Consider the following 19,056-nt stretch of genomic DNA (forward strand, 5'->3'; position numbering starts at 1 on the left):
TGTCCAAGTTTTCACTTCTTGTAAGCTTCCTTTTTGTGTTTAAGCTCACCGAAGATTTCTCTGTTAAGCCAAGCTGGTCGCCTGCCATATTTGCTATTCTTGCTGCACATTGGGATGGTTTGTTCCTGTGCCCTCAATAAATCTTCTTTAAAATACAGCCAGCTCTCATGGACTCCTTTCCCCCTCATATTAGCCTCCCAGGGGATCCTGCCCATCAATGCTAAGAGTTTTCCATCAGCTGTCCCACAATGCCCAACACTGACCTCTCTGGTGACAATTGTGAACTCCACTGTCCAGGGATCATGGAGACCAGAAGCCACACACAACCTTTTAAAACACCATGTATTTTTGACATGTTTTATTCTGATTGCCCAGTTTGAGCAGCTAACTCTCCCTTGTTGTATGCAACTGCCCATGTTAATTACATACACTAGACATGTTCCTGCAAGGAGTAGACAGGAGATATTGGAAATGGTCATGGCCCCATTGCTGCAGTTCTTCTTGTGGGTCTGCAAATACCATCGCATTATTCATCATTCAAAGCTGTGCAGACTCCATGCTTTTGTCAAATATGGAGGATAGTGAAAGTGCGATGGGGGTAAACATGGCCCTAATGTCAAATAACCAAGTATATGTTCAATGAAGTAACTTGATTAAAAACTATAATTTGACTTGACATTAAAACTTTTAAACAAAAAATGAAAGTGGACAAAACTAGATATGTTGGATTGGACAATCAAGTTTAAATCAGTGTCAACAAAATTAGCAAAACCATTAATACTTTTCTTACTTTGTCTAAAGAAGTATTCTTAGGCAAGCATGATTCTTAAAGAAAATTCACAGTCATATGATTATTACAGTTTGAAATTCAGCAGCATTTAGCATGTCAATAGCTGAAAATGGTTAGAATAATACACACAAAAGCTGGGGTACACGAATCACCCAGTGTTATTATTATGCAATAGAGCAGAGTTGATAGGTTTGGCTCTGATTTGGTGCAGTCAATAGACAATTTTACAAGTGATCAAATTCAGAAAGCAGTTTGATTAACTTTAATTTGAATACAGTAACTCCTCACTTGAAGTCATCCCAGTTAACATCGTTTCATTGTTATGTTGCTGATCAATTAGGGAACATGCTCGTTTAAAGTTGTGCAATGCTCCCTTATAACATTGTTCAGCAGCCGCCTACTTTGTCCACTGCTTGCAGAAAGAGCAGCCTGTTGGAGCGAGCTGGGGGGGGGGGGGAGGCTTGGAACCAGGGTGGACCAGCAGCCTCCCTATCAGCTCCCTGCTCCCCTAAGTTCCCTGTGCAGCAGCTGCCCAGCAGGCTACCAATTGCTGGGCAGTTCAGCTGTCCCTCCCCCCACTGCCATGTGCTGCTCCTGCCCTCTGCCTTGGAGCTGCTCCCGGGAGCCTCCTGCTTGCTGTGCTGGAGACGGGGGGGGGGGGGGGGAAGAGGGGTGCTAATGTCAGGGTGTTCTCCTCCTCCCCCGCTCCTGCCATCACCCCCCCAGGTTCTTTACCCCATCGGGCCATCTCCACAGAGCAGGTAGGGGGGACACGACAGGGCTCAGGAGGGAGGGAGCTTGCTGGCAGCAGCTGCTGTCTCAGCTTGCTGATCTACTTAAAAGGCAATGGACTTAGAGTGGAGTCAGCATACTTAAAAGGGGCAATACGCCTCTCTCTCTCTCTCTCTCTCTCTCTCTCTCTCTCTCTCACACACACACACACACACACACACACACACATACACACACACACACGGTGTGTGTCTCTGTCTCTCTCTGCCATGCTGTCTCCCCTCCCCCCATTCGTGGTGCTTTGTAGAGTGTGAGGCTAAATTAACAACGTGTTAACCCTTGAGGGCTCAGCTGAGTGCTAGTTCATCATTTAGCAGTAAGGCATTCCCGGGAAATATCCCACCCTCTTCCACCCTCTAACTTCACCACCTCAACCAAGCTTCACAATCATCATTGCTGTGTACAGTATTAAATTGTTTAAAACTTATACTGTGTATGTGTGTATATATATGTCTTTTGTCTGGTGAAAAAAAATTCCCAGGAACCTAACCCCCCGATTTACATTAATTCTTATGGGGAAATTGGATTTGCTTAACATCACTTTGCTTAAAGTAGCATTTTTCAGGACCACAACTACAACATTAAGCAAGGAGTTACTGTACTTTGGTTGAGGTAGTGTTCTTAGAGAGTTGATAGGTAGACATTGTGTTGCAGGGAGATCCTGGTGTTTGAATTAATTGGCATAAGACAAAGATTGATTATTAAAGGTAATTATGTATACCAATGGGACAACACTAATGTTCAAATATAGAAAAAGTACTATCACAAAGTACCTGGCTTTTGGTATTTAAAATAGACAATGGTAAAATAGTAATTCTTTCACCAAGATTGGAATGAGGCTAGTGTGAGGTGTCAGGTATTAACACATTAAATACTCTCTAGTTAAAAACACAACATGACTAGCATAAAATTATTCTAAAGTTTAGAACACACAAATAAAGATTTACGTCAGATTTTGAAGTCAGAAGATAGCTTTTCTCACTCACGCAGTGTACTATTACAAGGGGGAGAGTTCTAAGAATGCTTCTCTTAGCAGGTAATTCTCATTCACACATGCAAAGACAGCACAGCTGCAGGGGTGAGGGTAAGACACACGTCAGAGCTAAATAGTGATTATAGTTGCTAATTCTCAAAAGCACTTAATGTTATGAATTAAATTGACACAGGACAACAAAACAAAATTAACCATCAAACAATGAATTTCCTCAAAGCTATGATAACACAATAAGTACAGATGAGTTTTAGTTATGTATTCTTCAAACCAAAGATTGAAGGGTGGCTCATTTAAGCAGTAAATTAGTAAGGTAAGTGAAGTGAGCTCTGCACGATACACACAAGGCATGAACAATAAGTGGCAGTTATTTGCAGTGCAAGCACACAGTTTAAAGCAGCACTAAATCAGTTTTAGTTACAGACCAGATGCCAGCTCTTGCCAAGGCTGCAAGCATTAGCTAAGAACTGACAAACTCAGCGCTGGAAACCAGTCCAGTTCATCTGTATGTTAGTTTTGCTCAAAGTAGGTATTAGTCTTGTAAGAATGTATTTAGTGTTTAGACTCTATGAAATGCTTGTAAATTGCTGTATGCATTAATCTCACTTGTAATATTCGTATTCCAGGCTATAAGGAAATATGTAAGTTTTGCTTATAACTTTGAAAATGTTTGCTCTGAACTTGTGAACCCAGTTGTGGAAATAATCCACCCAGCCCATCCAGGAGAACTATCAAAATTTAAATAGGCCATTATAATACAAAGACTTTGTTAATTGTCCCATCCACTCATGGAGAAGTATGTGCAGAAGCCTTGTCCCAGAGCTTTGAATGCTAGAAGAGGGAAATAAAAATAGTTGATATGAAGATTTTTCCTTTCTTTGCGTTTGACCTCTCACAGGGCCAGAGAAACCAAACTGAAGCCAGAGATCCCTAGGGGTTATCTCCTGGGTTTGCCCTGAAAGATACTTTGAATTGACAGACACTGTCACTTAGGATTCAGATGGTAACTCATTTGTCTCTATGTGTTCGCTTGCTTTAACCTGTCAATAACTCTCATTTCTTTTCCCTAGTTAATAAACCTTTAGATAGATAATTTATTACAGGACTGGCTACAGACATTGTCTTTCGTGTAAGATCTAGGGTACCAATTGATCTGGGGTAAGTGACTGGGCTCTTGGGTCTGGAAGCAACCTGAATATTTTGTGATCTTTGGTATAAGTGACCATTTATCACTCATCACTGCCTGGGTGGCAAGACAAACAGGAGGCACTGATGGGAGTGTCTGTGAGTCCATGGCAAGACTGGTATCGTGATGCAGGAGTTCACATTTGTTTCTGGCTTGGTGAACCCTAATTATAGGGACACAGCTCCAGCTCCAGGTGTCTGCCTGATTTCTGACAGTCTGCACTCATGGTCATGAGCCACTTAGGCTTATTTAATATGTTACATATAAATCTACAACAACAGATGGGAGAGGAGGACAGGTCACTTGTTTAGGGTCTAGAACATGTAGGGACATAGAAACGCCTTTGTTTATTCCTTCTCTTAAAGCTATACACTCCTCTTCAAGGTCATAAGACAACTTTTATATTGTTAGAAAAGTCTGTTAACTCTGGATTCAGAAAAGAGGGTAATAAAACCATTTAACTCATTTCAGGGTTCAACTGTAGGTAACTTGGCCTAAAATCAGGCCTTGCTTATGTTTAAATGCAAGAATACATGATTCAAGTGTGAGCTATTTCATTAAATCGTAATGGTATCACTTTTAAGGAAAAGCGTATGAAAATTGCATACTCAGCGGTCAAAATCAGACATTTACGCACCACAGAAGGAATCACAACACCATTAATGTCCACAAAGGTTGATCAGCTATTATTACATTCCAGGGAATTAATTTCTATGTATTTTCATTGTCCTGAGTCTAAAGTGTTTTTTTTATATTTTTGTGCTAAATGCCTGCATCAGAAAAATGAAATAAGAAGTTAATAACAGTGGAACTACAGTGTATTTAGTGAACCTGGATTCTACATGTAATCAGATTAATTATGAATTCTGTGGAATGTAGTCATAGAGGACTTTGTAAAGGATACAGGTCTCAAAATGGGGAACGGCAGATCCATGACAGAAGAAGTGTGTAACGCTACTGGTAATAGTCAGTAACTCAGACATCTAGTTAAACCTTCCAGATCTATGAGTTGATGGGAACTAATAGGAATAAAAAACAGAACCCCAGTGTAATCACACTTGATAGTTTATACTGTGTAAAACAGACCCATAAGAGACTTTCTTGGAGGCCCCAGCTCCACAAATGCCCATTTTCATACCCTGGGACTCAGATCCACCCCATTCTTCCAGAATCATAGAAGATTAGAGTTGGAAGAGAACTCAGGAGGTCATCTAGTCCAATCCCATGCTCAAAGCAGGACCAACCCAAACTTTCTGGTTCAAAGCAAGAAAGTCACAAATAAATCATTGTCCTGCTCAGTGCCCAGAGCCAAGTCAGGACATCACATTGACAATCTAACTGAGCCCATCTCTTCATCTGTATGTATGCATTGTACTAAGTAAGGTGGCGGGGGAGATTCAAAGGTTCTTAGGCACCTTTCTAGGCACCCCTGTGATAACAGCACTCCCACTCAGGTGCCATCTATCCCTGTAGGCTCTTAACCTCACTCGGCACCTACGTTTTTGCAGTAAAAATCCTCTAGATCAGTGGTTCTCAGACTTTTGCACTGGTGACCCCTTTGACATAGCAAGCCTCTCAGTGCAACCCCCCTTATACATTGAAAACACTTTTTAATATATTTAACACCATTGTAAATGCTGGAGGCAAAGCGGGATTTGGTGCGGAGGCTGACAGCTCGTGACCCCCCATGTAATAACCGCACGACCCCCTGAGGGGTCCCAACCCGCAGTTTGAGAACCCCTGCGCTAGATGCCTGTGTTCCTGCTTCTGGATGTGCATGCGGCTGCCTCACCCTAGGCACCCAAGCCCTAGCCTCTCCCCTAAGCCTCAGCGCAATTCACAGGTGAGGGGAAGGTAGCCAGAGGCTCAATCTGGCAGGCATGTTCAGAGGCTGCCTAGCTCCACACAAAATAGCTGGGAGGATGGGGGAGGGTGAAAGGAGATGGCCCTCCCTCCTAATTTTCATCCCAGTGGTTAGGGTGCTTGAAAAGGATGTGGGAGACGATACCCCCCCGACACACACACTTGAAGTGTCCCCTCCTCTGCCTGATGAGAAGGGATTTGAATAGGAATCGACTATCTCACAGGACAGTGCCCTGTGAATAGATACTGAAAGCATCATTGGAGCAAGGGACTGGACTCTGGGTCTCCCACCTTGCTGGAGGGTGTCCTATAACATCGTTTTCAGTCTCTTTGGCCCAATGAGTCTTTTAGTATTTTTGCACAGTGGAACAGCTTCCACAGGGTAGACTGAGAGGCACCACCCACCCATCGGTATATCCCATAGCTCAGTACCTGGGCACTCACCACAGAGGTTGCAAAGCCCTTCTTCTGATCAGGCAGACTTGAACTGGGTCTCTCCCCTCTGGTAAGTGCCCTAACCACTGCGCTAAAGGTTATGAGATAAAGCCTCCTCTTCCCCCAGTCAGGTTGTTTTGAGTGGAGTTAGGCAGCCTCTGAACACTCCTACTGAATGTGGCCCCATAGCCAGAGGAGTGCCTGTCATTCCTGGTTTGTGAATGGTAAGCGGAGATTGGTGTCTCCCTGCAGACTGAACATAGGCATCTTTCTCCATGACAGGGGCGGGCTTAAGACACCCTCCCCTCCACTTAAGACACTATCAGGAATAAACAATTTGCAGCTTATAAAATAAAGATGGTTCTAGGTTACTAGCTCCAAACTAAACTGTAAGAGCCGATCAGAGGATGTTCAGAACTTCTTGAGAAGTTGTAATCAAACCCCATCACAATGTGTGAATCTTATCTCAGTCTCTTGCTCCGCATGGCTCTGTTCCAAGAAGGTGGTTTCATTCTCTGCTTTAATAACTGTTGCATGTCCTTGTTAGACGGCCAGTCCAGCCTGGCCTGACCCTCTCAGATTGATGGGAACCAGCAAAGGTGTTATTCACTTGGCCCATCACTAGTATGACACTTCTAGTGCTTTTGTCCCCTGTGGATTCTCTGGTGTTTGTTAAGGTTTGAGCTCTGATTGAAGCATTTCCCACAGTCGTAACAATTATAGGGTCTCTCCCCTGTGTGGATTCTCTGGTGATTAATAAGGTTTGATTTCCAACTGAAGCTTTTCCCGCAGTTGGGGCAGTTATAGGGTCTCTCTCCCGTGTGGATTCTGTGGTGTAGCAGAAGCTGTGAGCTTTGAGGGAAGCTTTTCCCACATACAGTGCATCTGTAGGGTCTCTCTCCCGTATGGGTTCTCTGGTGCTGAGTGAGTTCTGACTTGCTTCTGAAGCTTTTCTCGCAGTTGGGGCACTTATGGGGCTTCTCTCCACTGTGGGTTCTCTGGTGTTTTGTGAGGTCTGAGCTGCAACAGAAGCTTTTCTTACATTCAGGACACTTATAGGGTCTCTCTCCTGTATGGAATCTCTGATGTGTAGTGAGGTTTGAGCTCCAACGAAAGCTTTTCTCACAGTCAGGGCACTTATAAGGCTTCTCTCCACTGTGGATTCTCTGATGTTCAATAAGGGTTGAGCTCCGTCTGAAGCTTCTCTCGCAGTCAGGGCAGTTATAGGGTTTTTCTCCCGTGTGGGTTCTTTGGTGTCTAATCAGGTCTAATCTCCAACAGAAGTTTTTCCCACAGTCACCGCATGTGTTGGGTCTCTCTCCAGCAGGGATTCTCTGCGGAACAGTTTCTTTTATTTTCTTCGCCTTTCTGCTCCGATGAATCAATTTATCCCATCTCTCCCCTGGCTGGATTCCCTGCTGTGTCTCTGGCCTGTGCTGGCTCTCATGGGCTTCTCCCTGCTCAGGACTCTGGGAAACGTCCTCTTCGGCTCTTTCCAACAGCACTCCATGCAGTTCCTCTGGCTGAGGATTCTTCTCCTTATTCTCACTCACCGTCCCATTAGCTGCTGGGATAGAGAGAGAATCCAGACAGGAGTCAGTCCCTGTGCCTAGGGGCAAAGGAAACCTCAAAAAGAAGCATGGCAAAAGGGTAAACAAACCAAAGTAGCTGCTGTGGGGATAGAAAATTGCTGAGAGGAATCCCTTCCAGATCCTTCCCCAGAGTAGAGACAGGAGGGGACCAATTCTGCCTCCTCCTCACATCCAGATATGGATGAGGGGATGAGTTACTTGGGCAAACAAGTTTGTTGAAAACCCATGAGTAATGGCTGCCAAGAGGATATAAAAACTGAATCATTTTAGCCAATTACTCACCTGTGTGGGCATCTCTTGGGCTCTCCCTTTCTTTGTACCCTTTGATATCAGAGACCCATGACTCCTCCCCTCGTTCCAGCCAGGAGATCACAACAGGTTTGGAAATTGGAAATCCTGCTTGGGGGCAAAGAAACAAGCATTGTTCTTGTTTGTTACAGTCACTGCTATTACTACTCCCAGACCCAGAATCTGAGTCACCCACTCAAAGAGGCCCCTTCCTCTTTCCCCCACCACATACAGAATCTGGACTATAAATTGCAAATGATCCTCTTGTTTGGAGCAAGACTTCATCCAGTCTGCCTGGGAAATGGCCCTATCTGGTGCCCCTGGGTGGATGAGCAGAATTGCTACACTCTCTAGGTGTCTGGTTTTCAACCTAGGGCTAGTCTACACTAGAATGCTCCATCGGCGCAGCTGTGCCACTGTAGCATGCCTAGTGAAGACACATTATACCGACAGGTGAGCGCTCTCCCATTGGCCTAATTACTCCGCCTCTCTATGTCAGCAAGAGATGTAGCACTGGTTTGGACAGCACTTAGGTTGATGTAACTTACGTTGCTCCAGTGGGAGTGTATGTTTTTCACATCCCTGAGCAACGTAAATTACATCGACTTAAGCTGTAGTGTAAACCAGCCCTAAGTCTCCATCACTGCGAATTCCCAGCTCCCACACCTACATATGCCATTCCATCTATGGCACGAGCCAGAAATGGAAGATATTACTTAGACTAGGAGCTCTCTGGGGGAGGAGGGAATAGTCTCTCACTATGTGCTCATGCAGCACCCATCTCACTGGGGCTGTGATCCTTTACTTGGGCCTCTAGGGAGTGCCCTGATACAAGCAGTGATGAAATAAACAGAGGAAACACCGCCCAGGCCATGGAAAGAAGATTACTAGACACCTGCCCCCAGTGGCATGCAGAGAGTAAAGAGCCTCCTCTCATCAGGTGATGATCGACTAGCACTAGGGTCCATCCCCATAGTAATCAATAGTCATTTGGTTCTTCCGTGAGTCTTGCTTTGCCCCCACAGACACCCAGCTTGCTGAAACCACAAGCCTTGGGCTGGCTCTCCTCACCCCCTCAGCCTGCTTCATACACCACAGACCCAGAGAGGACAGATCTAGAGGAGAAGTCATTCTCCTCTCACCTGGGTTCAAATGCGGAAGACGCTCCCTCCCAATAAATCTCACAGAGCTCATTTGCATAGGATCCCAGGTACACCACTGAGCAAAGAACTTATTCTTGATGCTTGAGTCCCATTCACTTTAATGGGAGTTAAGTGCATGCTTAGGACTTTGCTGAATAGGATTTTTCTTTTTTCTTTTTTTTTTTTTTTTGTAACTGGTGCCTGAGTCCAGAGACAAGACTAACAACATACCTGGGTAGACATAGGATCAGGCATCTGAGGGCCAAGGGACAATTATAACAACAAGGAGTCCACATTTTCATTCCATGCATCTGAGGAAGTGGGGGTTTTATCCATGAAAGCTTATGCCCAAATAAATCTGTTAGTTTTAAGGTGCCACCAGACTCCGTGTTGTTTTTGTGGATACAGACTAACACGGCTACCTCTCTTGTAAGGGACAATTATGTTCATCTAGTCTGACCTCCTGCATGACACAGGCCAGAGAAACTCAATCAGCTATTTCTTTATCATGTTAGCATATAAGTCATACTCTCATAAAGTTTTGTATAGTTCTGTGAAGAGAAATAATGGAAAATTACTACCAGAAGAACTTTGTATTGCTAATGGAATTATATCTAGAGTATAGCCTATTTTTGCAGCTACATAGGAAGTTCCAAATGCAAAGGGCATATGGGTAAACCACAAATCATATAATTAAGTATTGTAATAGCATGTGCTATGTTAAGATAATATGGAAAATTACTTATAGTTAAACTGCTGTGACCATTGCTTCTTTTGTATAAAAGAAGGGAAAAAGTAGAAGACAGTGATCTGACTGGAGACAGTGTCTGCCTGCAAGATGTAAAATTGTGGGGTTTGTAGCTGAGAAGAAATATGACAATCAATTAGAATAGTTGTAAACATGTAGGGTATAAAAATCCACAAAACTGTAACCAGTTTAGAAGAGGATAAGCTGTGAAGCTGTCCACAGAAGGGGATTTATGTTAACCTTTGCCTTTCTGTATTTGTGCTGATCTGTCTTTACTTAATAAACCAAATGAATGTGGCTGTCTGACATCTTGTTGATTATTAATCTAAGTCAAACCCTATTACAAGCAAGCCCATATTTTGTGGTTGAACTTTTAGAATGACATATTTTTGGAATTCTTTAACATTTTTACATTTTTTTAGAAAGATGTCCAGTTTTGATTTAAAGATGTCTATAGATGGAAAATCCACCATGTTTCTGGGTAAGTCATTCTAATGGTTAATTCAAATCACTGTTACGCATTTGTGCTTTATGTCTAGACTGAATATGTCGAGCTTTGGCTTCCCACCATAGGCTCTCATTTTGCCTTTGTTTGCTAGGTTGATGAGACCTCTGCTCTTCCCCATTTGGTACTTGTAGACTATGATCAAGTCAACACTCAGCCTTCTCTTTGCTTAGTTAATTATACTGAGCTCCTTAAGACTCTTACTCTATAAACTCTTCTTGGAATATCTAAAAACTGGAGATGAAAATGTCCTAATTCAAAACATGCTGCATTCAACACACGGGAGTTCTACAGTAGCTCTCATCTTGACAGATAAAGAGGAACTTATCAGAAAACTAAAAAATAGCGATTGCTTCAGGGCAAGTCATAGAATCATTGAAACAGAATCATAGAAACATAGGGCTGAAAGGAATCTCAGCAGGTCATCTGGCCCATCCCTGTGCTGAGGAACGATTAAGTATAGTTAGGCCATCCCTGACTAACCTATTCTTAAAAACCCCCAATGATGGGGATTACAGTAACTCCTTGCTTAATGTTGTAGTTATGTTCCTGAAAAATGCGACTTTAAGCAAAACGATGTTAAGTGAATCCAATTTCCCCATAAGAATTAATGTAAATGGGGGGGTTAGGTTCCAGGGGGAAAATTTTTCCACCACACAAAAAAAACTATATATATACACACACACACACACACAGTATAAGTTTTAAACAAACTATTTAATACTGTACACAGCAATGATGATTGTGAAGCTTGGTTAAGGTGGTGAAATTAGAGGGTGGAAGAAGGTAGGATATTTCCCAGGGAATGCCTTACTGCTAAATGATGAACTAACATTCGGCTGAGCCCTCAAGGGCTAACACATTGATGTTAATGTAGCCTCACACTCTACAAGGCAGCACGAATGGAGGGAGGGGAAACCGCATGGCAGACAGAGACAGAGACACACACAGGGAGAGAGAGAGATGCGCATTGCCCCTTTAAGTACACTGACCGCACTCTAGGTACATTGCCTTTAAAAAAAGAACAGGAGTACTTGTGGCACCTTAGAGACTAACACATTTATTTGAGTATAAGCTTTCATGGGCTACAGCCCACTTCATCAGATGCATAGAATGGAACATATAGTAAGAAGATATATATACATACAGAGAACATGTGTTCATTTTCATGTGTCTTGTTCACAACATTCCTGCTAATACATCCCAGAATGATGTTCGCTTTTTTTCCAGCAGTGTTACACTGTTCACTCATATTCGGCTTGTGGTCCACTATGATCCCTTTCCACAGTACTCCTTCCCAGGAAGTCATTTCCCATTTTGTATGCATGCAGCTGATTGTTTCTTCCAAAATGGAGTACTTTGCATTTCTCCTTTTTGAATTGCATCCTATTTACTTCAGACTATTTCGCCAATTTGTCCAGATCATTTTGCATTTTCATCCTATCCTCCCAAGCACTTGCAACCCCTCCCAGCTTATCATTCACAAACTTTATAAGTGTACTCTCCATGCCATTATCTCAATCATTGATTAAGATTTTGAATAGAAACATATCCAGACCTGATCCCTGCAGAACCCCACTTGTTATGCCCTTCCAGCCTGACTATGAATCACTGATAACTACTCTGTTGGAACTGTTTCCCAACCAGTTTTGCACCCATCTTATTTTAGCTTGATCGAGGTTGCATTTCCATAGTTTGTTTATGAGAAGGTCATGGAAGACAGTATCAAAAGCCTTACTAAAGGCAAGATAGACCATGTTGATCACTTCCCCCCATCCACAAGGCTTGTTACACTGTTAAAGAAAGCTATCAGGTTGGTTTTACATGTGAGACTGCTTGAATTAGCTACATCAGATGGCCTTTTTTAGCAAAAGTAAGACCTGTCGCTGCTGCAGGTAGTACAATCCTACAGATAGCATTTTCACACACACATGCATGTAAGAAACTGCAGTGTGTAGGGATGTGCTACCCGTAACACTGCTATATATGTGTGAGGCTAATTCCTACAGATAGCAGTTTCTCACATCATAGGTATGTGAGACTGCTATCTGTAGCAATTTGCAACAAACTATTTTGCCAAGCACTGGTGTCTCAGTCCCACTGTTACCCCCTCTGCCCCTGCCGGGTTTTGCCCTCTGACACCCTCTGCCAGTGCCTCACCCCTGGGCTTAACTCCGCCTTCCCCCCCCCCATCCCTGATTTTGCCATTTAGCCCCTCTCCTAATGCTGCCTCCAGCTGCTTGACCCCCTTGACCAGTAAATTTCCACCCCCTGCTCAGACCCTGGCCAACCCCCTCCTCTGATTCTCCCTTTTTGCCACTTTTTAACCCCTGTCAAAAGCAGTCCACAGAATCTTACGGCTAATAAGGGCAGGGTGAAGGGCAGTGGCTTCAGCAGATGTACTGAGCATGCTCAGTACACCGTAGGCGGCACATTCCTATGCAGAGCAATTTACTACACCACACCGGCAATTGATAGCCTGCTGGGCGGCTGCTGCACAGGGAACTTAGGGGAGTGGGGAGCTGATAGGGGGCCTCTGATCCACCCTGGTTCAAAGTCCCCACCAGCTAGCTGCAATGGGCTGCTCTTCCTGCAAGCAGTGGACAAAGCAGGCGGCTGCCAAACAACGTTATAAGGGAGCATTGCACAACTTTAAACAAGCATCCCTAATTGATCAGCAACGAAACAACAAAACAACGTTAACCGGGACGACTTTAAGTGAGGAGTAACTATACACAACTTCCCTATGTAACCTGTTCCAATGCTCAACTATGTTTAAAGTTAGAAAGTTTTTCATAATATTTAACTGAAATCTCCCTTGCAGCACACTAAACCGGTTCCTTCTTATCCTACCCTTGGTGGTCATGCAGTACACGTTATCACCGTTCTCTTTATAACAGCCTTTTACATATTGGAGATCTGTTATCATTTGTCCCCATTGTCTTCTCTTGTCTAGACTAAACGTGCCCATTTCCTTCAACACTGCAAAAATTACCACAGTGTAACAATTTCACCCATCACCTGGAGACAAGAAAAAGAAAAAATGTTTCTGGATCAGGCTCATTAATGTCTTCTGCTTTGCAATTATTCTGAGGCAAATAGCCCAAATCATGCCACAGAAAAATTTCAAAAAAGTAAGATGCTAAGGCTAAGAGTTCACTACCCTTTTGGCACTACTGGAGAATTCTATATCTTTTGCAGTGCACTTTATGCAGATCTTTGGTTGTTACAAATGCAGACTTAAGCCAGAGGTAATGCTCCAGTTTAGCATGGACATTACATGACAATACAGCTCTCAGCAATGCCCAGATTGCATTTGCAAATATCAAACAGAATGAAGTCCAGATCAACAAGATATACATAATTTGTGCTTTAGAAGGGCCATTTCACAAAACTACAATTATCTGGCAAACAGGGTGGATAAAAATCAATGATTTTTTTAAAAAAAAATCTAAAATTGGATTTTTTTTTTATTTAAATAGGATTTTTTTGATAAAATGCTTTTTGAGGAAATAGCCTATCTTAATTAAAACTAAGATATCTCATCGTGCAATAGGGATTATAAATTCTAATTCTATAGTATGAGACAATATACTCATTTAATATTTAAGAAAAGTTTTGTAAATGAGTTCCAATAGTTCATGGATTAGGGACCCAATTTTATGGGGCTCCAGGGGCTTCTGAAAAGATTATTTAGGTTAATCTTTCTATCTACCCTATGGGACTCACTGCTCAATCTAGAAGATACCATCAGGGATGCTTAGTTTTGCAGTTCTCAAACTGTGGATTTTGGTGTCCAGAGATAACATGCTTGTTAACAGCAAAAATGTTTTAAATAAATAAATATTAGAGGTGAGAAATAACAGACCTCAACCCTATTGTCCCTCTGCACATGTGTGTACACAGACTCGATCCCTTACCTCTCTCTAAAAGTGAAAAGTTTCAAAAAGTTCTGCGAATAGAAGATTGTTGGGGGCAGAATAGATCTGGACAAGGAGAAGGAGTCTGGAGATAAATGTGAGAAGGGAGGGACAAGCAGTAGAAACAAAAGTGAAACTGCTTGAGCAGCATATTCCAGAAGTCTTGAGGTCTTTCTGAGTGTAGCCTTCATTGATTTGACATATACCATACCATTCTCTCACTACAAGGGAAAACCTATGATGGCAGTAGGCCATAAGAGAGACCCAGTTTGGGAATATTTTAATGAAGTTCCTCTACTTGTGGGTAAGACAGGCAAGCATGCAAAATGTAAACAGTGCAGCAAAGAAATGCAAGGCCTGGTTGCAAAAATGAAACAACATCATGAGAAGTATTCCTTCTTTGGAGGAAGCCGCACTGAAGATGATGAAAGGAACATGTCTGAACATGCAGGGTCTTCAGGCTGGTAAAGTTTTTTATTTCATACCTCCTTCTTAAGGACTGCCTGTCTTCCTTCTGGACTATTCTTGAATTCTCATGTTTGAGCAAAAAATATAGTTATTACTCTATGATACTATCATTTTAGATGCAGTTGTGATAAAAAATAAATAGCTGAAATAGGCAGTTCCTCCTTTTACAATTTCACCTTTAAAGTAGTACTGAGTGTCAGTGAATGCAATGAGTAATACTAAATGAGCAGTATGGTAATAATAATTAAATAACTGATTGACTTATTTTGTTTAGGAGAATCCAATCCCCAACATACAGGATTCTGAAAACTATCCACCTTCAAGATCACCATCATTTTCTATAGTTTCAGAATTATCTGCCAATGATAGTGTTTCAGTCACATCATGTATGTCACAGAGTCACAATATATCACCTGTAGCAAAAAGAAAAAAAGTCTCCGTCATCCAGAAACAACCCTAGATAGGCTTGTGATAAGAACCAGCAGATTACAAAAAGAGATAACTGATGAAAAAATTGCCCGGTTTGTTTATGCAACAAACTCTCCTTTCTGTATGATTGAGAACCCACACTTCATTAACATGGTTCAGCCATTAAGACCAGGATACAATCCACCCAACAGAGCACATGTCGCAGGCAAATTGCTGGATAAAGTGTATGAAAAAGAAATTGAGCAGTGTGCAAAAGGTCTAGAGGGTGACATTGTTAACCTGAGTCTTGATGGGTGGAGCAATGTCCACGATGATCCTGTTGTGTGTGCTTGTGTGACAACAGAAGAAGGGAATGGCTTCCTTGCAGAAACAATTGATACATCAGGAAATACACACACAGCAGAATACTTACAAGTAGTAGTAGTAAAAGCTGTAACAAACTGTGAAAAAAAATTCAAATGTCTAGCACACAGCTTGGTCTCAGACAATGCTGCAAATGTATCCAAGATGAGAAGAAATTATTTAGAAGAGAGTCCCAAGCTAATAACATATGGTTGCAGTGCTCATTTGATGCACCTCCTAGCCAAAGACTTCAGTGTTCCAGAAATAAAGATGAATGTTGTTGAAATTGCAAAATACTTCTGTAACAACCACTTTGCAGCAGCTGCTCGGAAAAAAGTGGGAGGACCCAAGCTAACTCTCCCGCAAGACGTGCAATAGAACTCAGCAGTGGACTGTTTTGAGCACTAGATCAAGAACTGGCCTAATCTGATGACAGTTTGTGAACAAAATTGTGAAAAAATAGATGGCACTGTCACAGCCAAAGTTCTCAACCTGGGGCTTAAGAGAAATGTTGAACACAGGCTGAGTGCCCTGAAACCTATTTCTGTAGCCTTGAACAAAATGCAGGGAAATCGCTGTTTTATTGCTGACACAGTTGAAATTTGGAAGGAACTGAGTGAGATCTTAAAAAGAGAAATATGCAATGACAGAGTTAAATTACAAGCATTAAAAAAAAGAATGGGACAGAGGTCCCAGAGGTGTAACCTGCCCTGGGAATGGTGGGAGAAAGTGAGCTTGTCCCACTTGACAGCCTTGGTTATGGGGAGAACAGCACTGTCATTATGTCGGTGAAACTCCTATTCCATGTAAGGAGTGCAGAGGAGAGAGACTCTCACACATGTGTTGCGGGGGTTTCAGGGACTGATCCCTCTGAAATCTGGGGGACCAATGAAGAACCCTGCACAGAATCAGACCCAGATGCTTTAGAGACCACCAGCCTCTAGTACCCAAGGGGACAGGATTCCTTACCCAGTGAGGTCACAGTCTCATAATTCTCCTGCATGACGTCCCTGTAAAGGGCTCTCTGGCCACGGTCCAGCAGAGCCCATTCCTCCTCGGAGAAATACACAGCCACCTCCTCGAACGTCACCAGCTCCACTGCAGCCATTTCCCTTCCCTGTCTCTTAAGGGGATGGGATGATCTGTAGTGAAACATAGACGTTATTCTGCAGCCTGGCAGGGTGAGAAGGGTGATTGGGGCAGTTTCAGGGGCTCTAGACAATTTCACATCCCAGTTCATCCCTGTCCCTTCCCCTGGAGACAGATGTTCTAGCCTCTGCCATTCTGAGGTGATGCTTTAGCCAAGATTTTCAAAAAGAGCAACCTAAAGCTAGGCTCCTAAATCCATATTCAGGTCTCTCACTAAGTGGCCTGAATTTCAAAAATGCTGAGCCTCCAAATTTGGGGTTGAGTGGCCAGCACAGCTGATCATCGGGCCTCCTATTTAGCTGCCTGAATATGGACTGAGAAAATCAACTTTAAGCTCCAGTGCGTAAAATTCTTGGCCATGGTGACTTAACTACAGCACAGACCCAGCCCCTCCCACCAGGACTAAATCCACAGAGACAATTTTAAACCCTCACAGTAATAGACGTTAAATGAAGGCAACAGGAGCACTCAGATGCTCAAAGACATAAATGTGTGTAAAAAACTTGCAAGATTGGATCTTAAGTATTTAAACTAATTTTCCTGAATGGGAAAAACTCAGCCTGTGTGGGGGATATGTACACTTGGACTCAGAAATCAACCAGGCTGCAGAGAGGAGACTGTTTGAACTAGGAATTCTCTCTCTATCAAATCTGCAGCCCAAGGCATTAGATTTACAATTAGAATTGCTCAGAAATTGATATTTTAATAGTAATATGTGTACTTTTCCCCACCAGCTCTTTCTCAGCTATAAACTACATGGTTTTCCCCCAACTTTCTAAAGTACTCACCCCTGGATGGAGACTTTCCACCCTAAAGAGGAACATGGGATTTGCCAGACTGGATCAGACCTGAGGTCCATCCAATAACTGTGAGCATGTTAAAAGCAACGGAAAAAGTCCCTTTACCCTGAAATTATGTCGCCAACACAGAAGGCTTGGCACACCCTTAAATGGCTGTAGCAGCATGGCTGCATTGCTGGACCAGCACTGCTGCAGCACGTCAGTGCGGACACTACCTGTGCCAGCAGAAGGGGGTCTCTTGTCGGCACAGGTAACCCGCCTGCCCAAGTGGTGGTAGGTAGGTCAGAAAAATTCTTCCTTTTACCTAGTGCTGTCTACATGGGGACATAGGTAATTTTAGCCATGTCACTCAGTGGTGTGGATTTTTAAACCAACCTAATTCTCTAGTGTGGACAAGGTGTGTCAGGGCAGTGTGTGTTCCTGGCGGGAGACGTGGATTCCCTTCGAACATTCATCCATAAATTCATCCAGGGCAGAGACTGTCTACCCTAAAGCTCTTAGCTATGCTACCTAGCTGAGGTAATATCTTTTAGTGGACCAACTTCTGTGTATATTGGTATGTATGTATTGGTCCAATAAAACATATTAGCTCACCCACCTTGTCTCTCTAGCTTCCTGGGACTGGCACAGCTACAACCACATGACCTACCGTAAAGACAAGACAGTCACGGCCAGACGGTATCAGATCCGAGGTCCGTCTACAAAATTTGAGAATTTTATAAGCAACTGAAAAGTCCCTTTAGACTGAAATTGTGCAGCGACACTGTCAGGATCACTGTGAGCTCCAGCTGCCATGAAAGAGCAGAATCCGAGGAGCCGCTGCACATCCCCCAGCAGCGCGGGGACCAGGCAGAGGCAGGAACTGGCTTTTCCTCTCCCTGCTCCTCCCCTTCTCCCCAGGACAGTCAACCCGCCCGGGGTGCTGCAGGGAATGGGGCTGGGCAGGGAGCCGCGAACCTCGCTCCCCACTGACTGCCCCTGCCAGTCTCTGCCCCTGTCTCCCTCCTGCCCCCTCCCCTCCCCTCGGGCTGGGAGACTTGGTCCCTGGCCCGGCCCGGTCGCTCTCCCGGCGCTGGCTCGGCTCCTGCCGGCGCTCAGGGGGGCAGAGCCGGGGAGGGGGAGGCAGCAGCTCCGGGACTCGCAGACCCCCCGCCGAGGCCGCTGGTGCAGAGTCACTTTCCTGCCCGGCCCCGGCCCTTCCCCCGGGTCTCTCCCCTCACCTGCAGGCTCCGGCTCCGGGGCTGGTGTCGGCAGAGGCCGGGGCTGGTTCCAGCCCCCGGAGAAAGTCCCCCCGGCTGGGCCCCGAGGGGCGCTGGGGAAGGGCTCTCCCCGCACACACCCCGCTGGGCAGCGGCAGCGGCTCAGCCCGGGCTCCCGGCTCACGATGGAGGCGGCGGCAGCGTCTGACCCGGGAAGCTCAGCCCCGGAGCTGCGGAGCAGTAACAGCTGCTGAAGCCTCTGCCCTCACTCTGCCCTTGCTACCACCAGACTCTGCTTCCAACTGGGGCGGGGGAATCAGAGGGGCGGGATGGGCACGGCGTGTACAGGGGGCAGGCGTGGGGCAGGTAGGTAAAATCAGGGACAGGAACTGGGGTTAAGGAGAAGATGTTTTCAGC

At 44.2% G+C, this 19,056-nt stretch overlaps 1 protein-coding gene across 1 annotated transcript; it reads right to left on the reverse strand.

The window, feature by feature from the left end:
- Positions 1 to 827: 827 nt before the first annotated feature.
- Positions 828 to 18,863, reverse strand: LOC140898234 (uncharacterized). Its single transcript, XM_073311783.2, has 5 exons — positions 18,661 to 18,863; positions 18,090 to 18,138; positions 16,461 to 16,633; positions 7,932 to 8,045; positions 828 to 7,624 (listed from the first exon to the last, which is right to left on the reverse strand). The coding sequence occupies exons 3-5, from the start codon at positions 16,597 to 16,599 to the stop codon at positions 6,693 to 6,695; spliced, it is 1,185 nt and encodes a 394-aa protein (XP_073167884.1). The 5' UTR covers positions 16,600 to 16,633; positions 18,090 to 18,138; positions 18,661 to 18,863; the 3' UTR covers positions 828 to 6,692.
- Between the last annotated feature and the right edge of the window lie 193 nt (positions 18,864 to 19,056).

The sequence above is a fragment of the Lepidochelys kempii genome, chromosome 14 (genome assembly GCF_965140285.1).
Source record: "Lepidochelys kempii isolate rLepKem1 chromosome 14, rLepKem1.hap1, whole genome shotgun sequence".
Taxonomy (NCBI): Eukaryota; Metazoa; Chordata; order Testudines; family Cheloniidae; genus Lepidochelys; species Lepidochelys kempii.

What these genes read in the sequence shown, in the direction of transcription:
- LOC140898234 (XM_073311783.2), bottom strand. Translation starts at nt 16,599, where the DNA reads ATGGCTGCAGTGGAGCTGGTGACGTTCGAGGAGGTGGCTGTGTATTTC. An exon ending in TGAGACTGTGACCTCACTGG is followed by an intron (nt 8,046 to 16,460) that starts GTAAGGAATCCT and finishes GCCCCCAAGCAG; the next exon opens with GATTTCCAATTTCCAAACCT. An exon ending in CCCAAGAGATGCCCACACAG is followed by an intron (nt 7,625 to 7,931) that starts GTGAGTAATTGG and finishes TCTCTATCCCAG; the next exon opens with CAGCTAATGGGACGGTGAGT.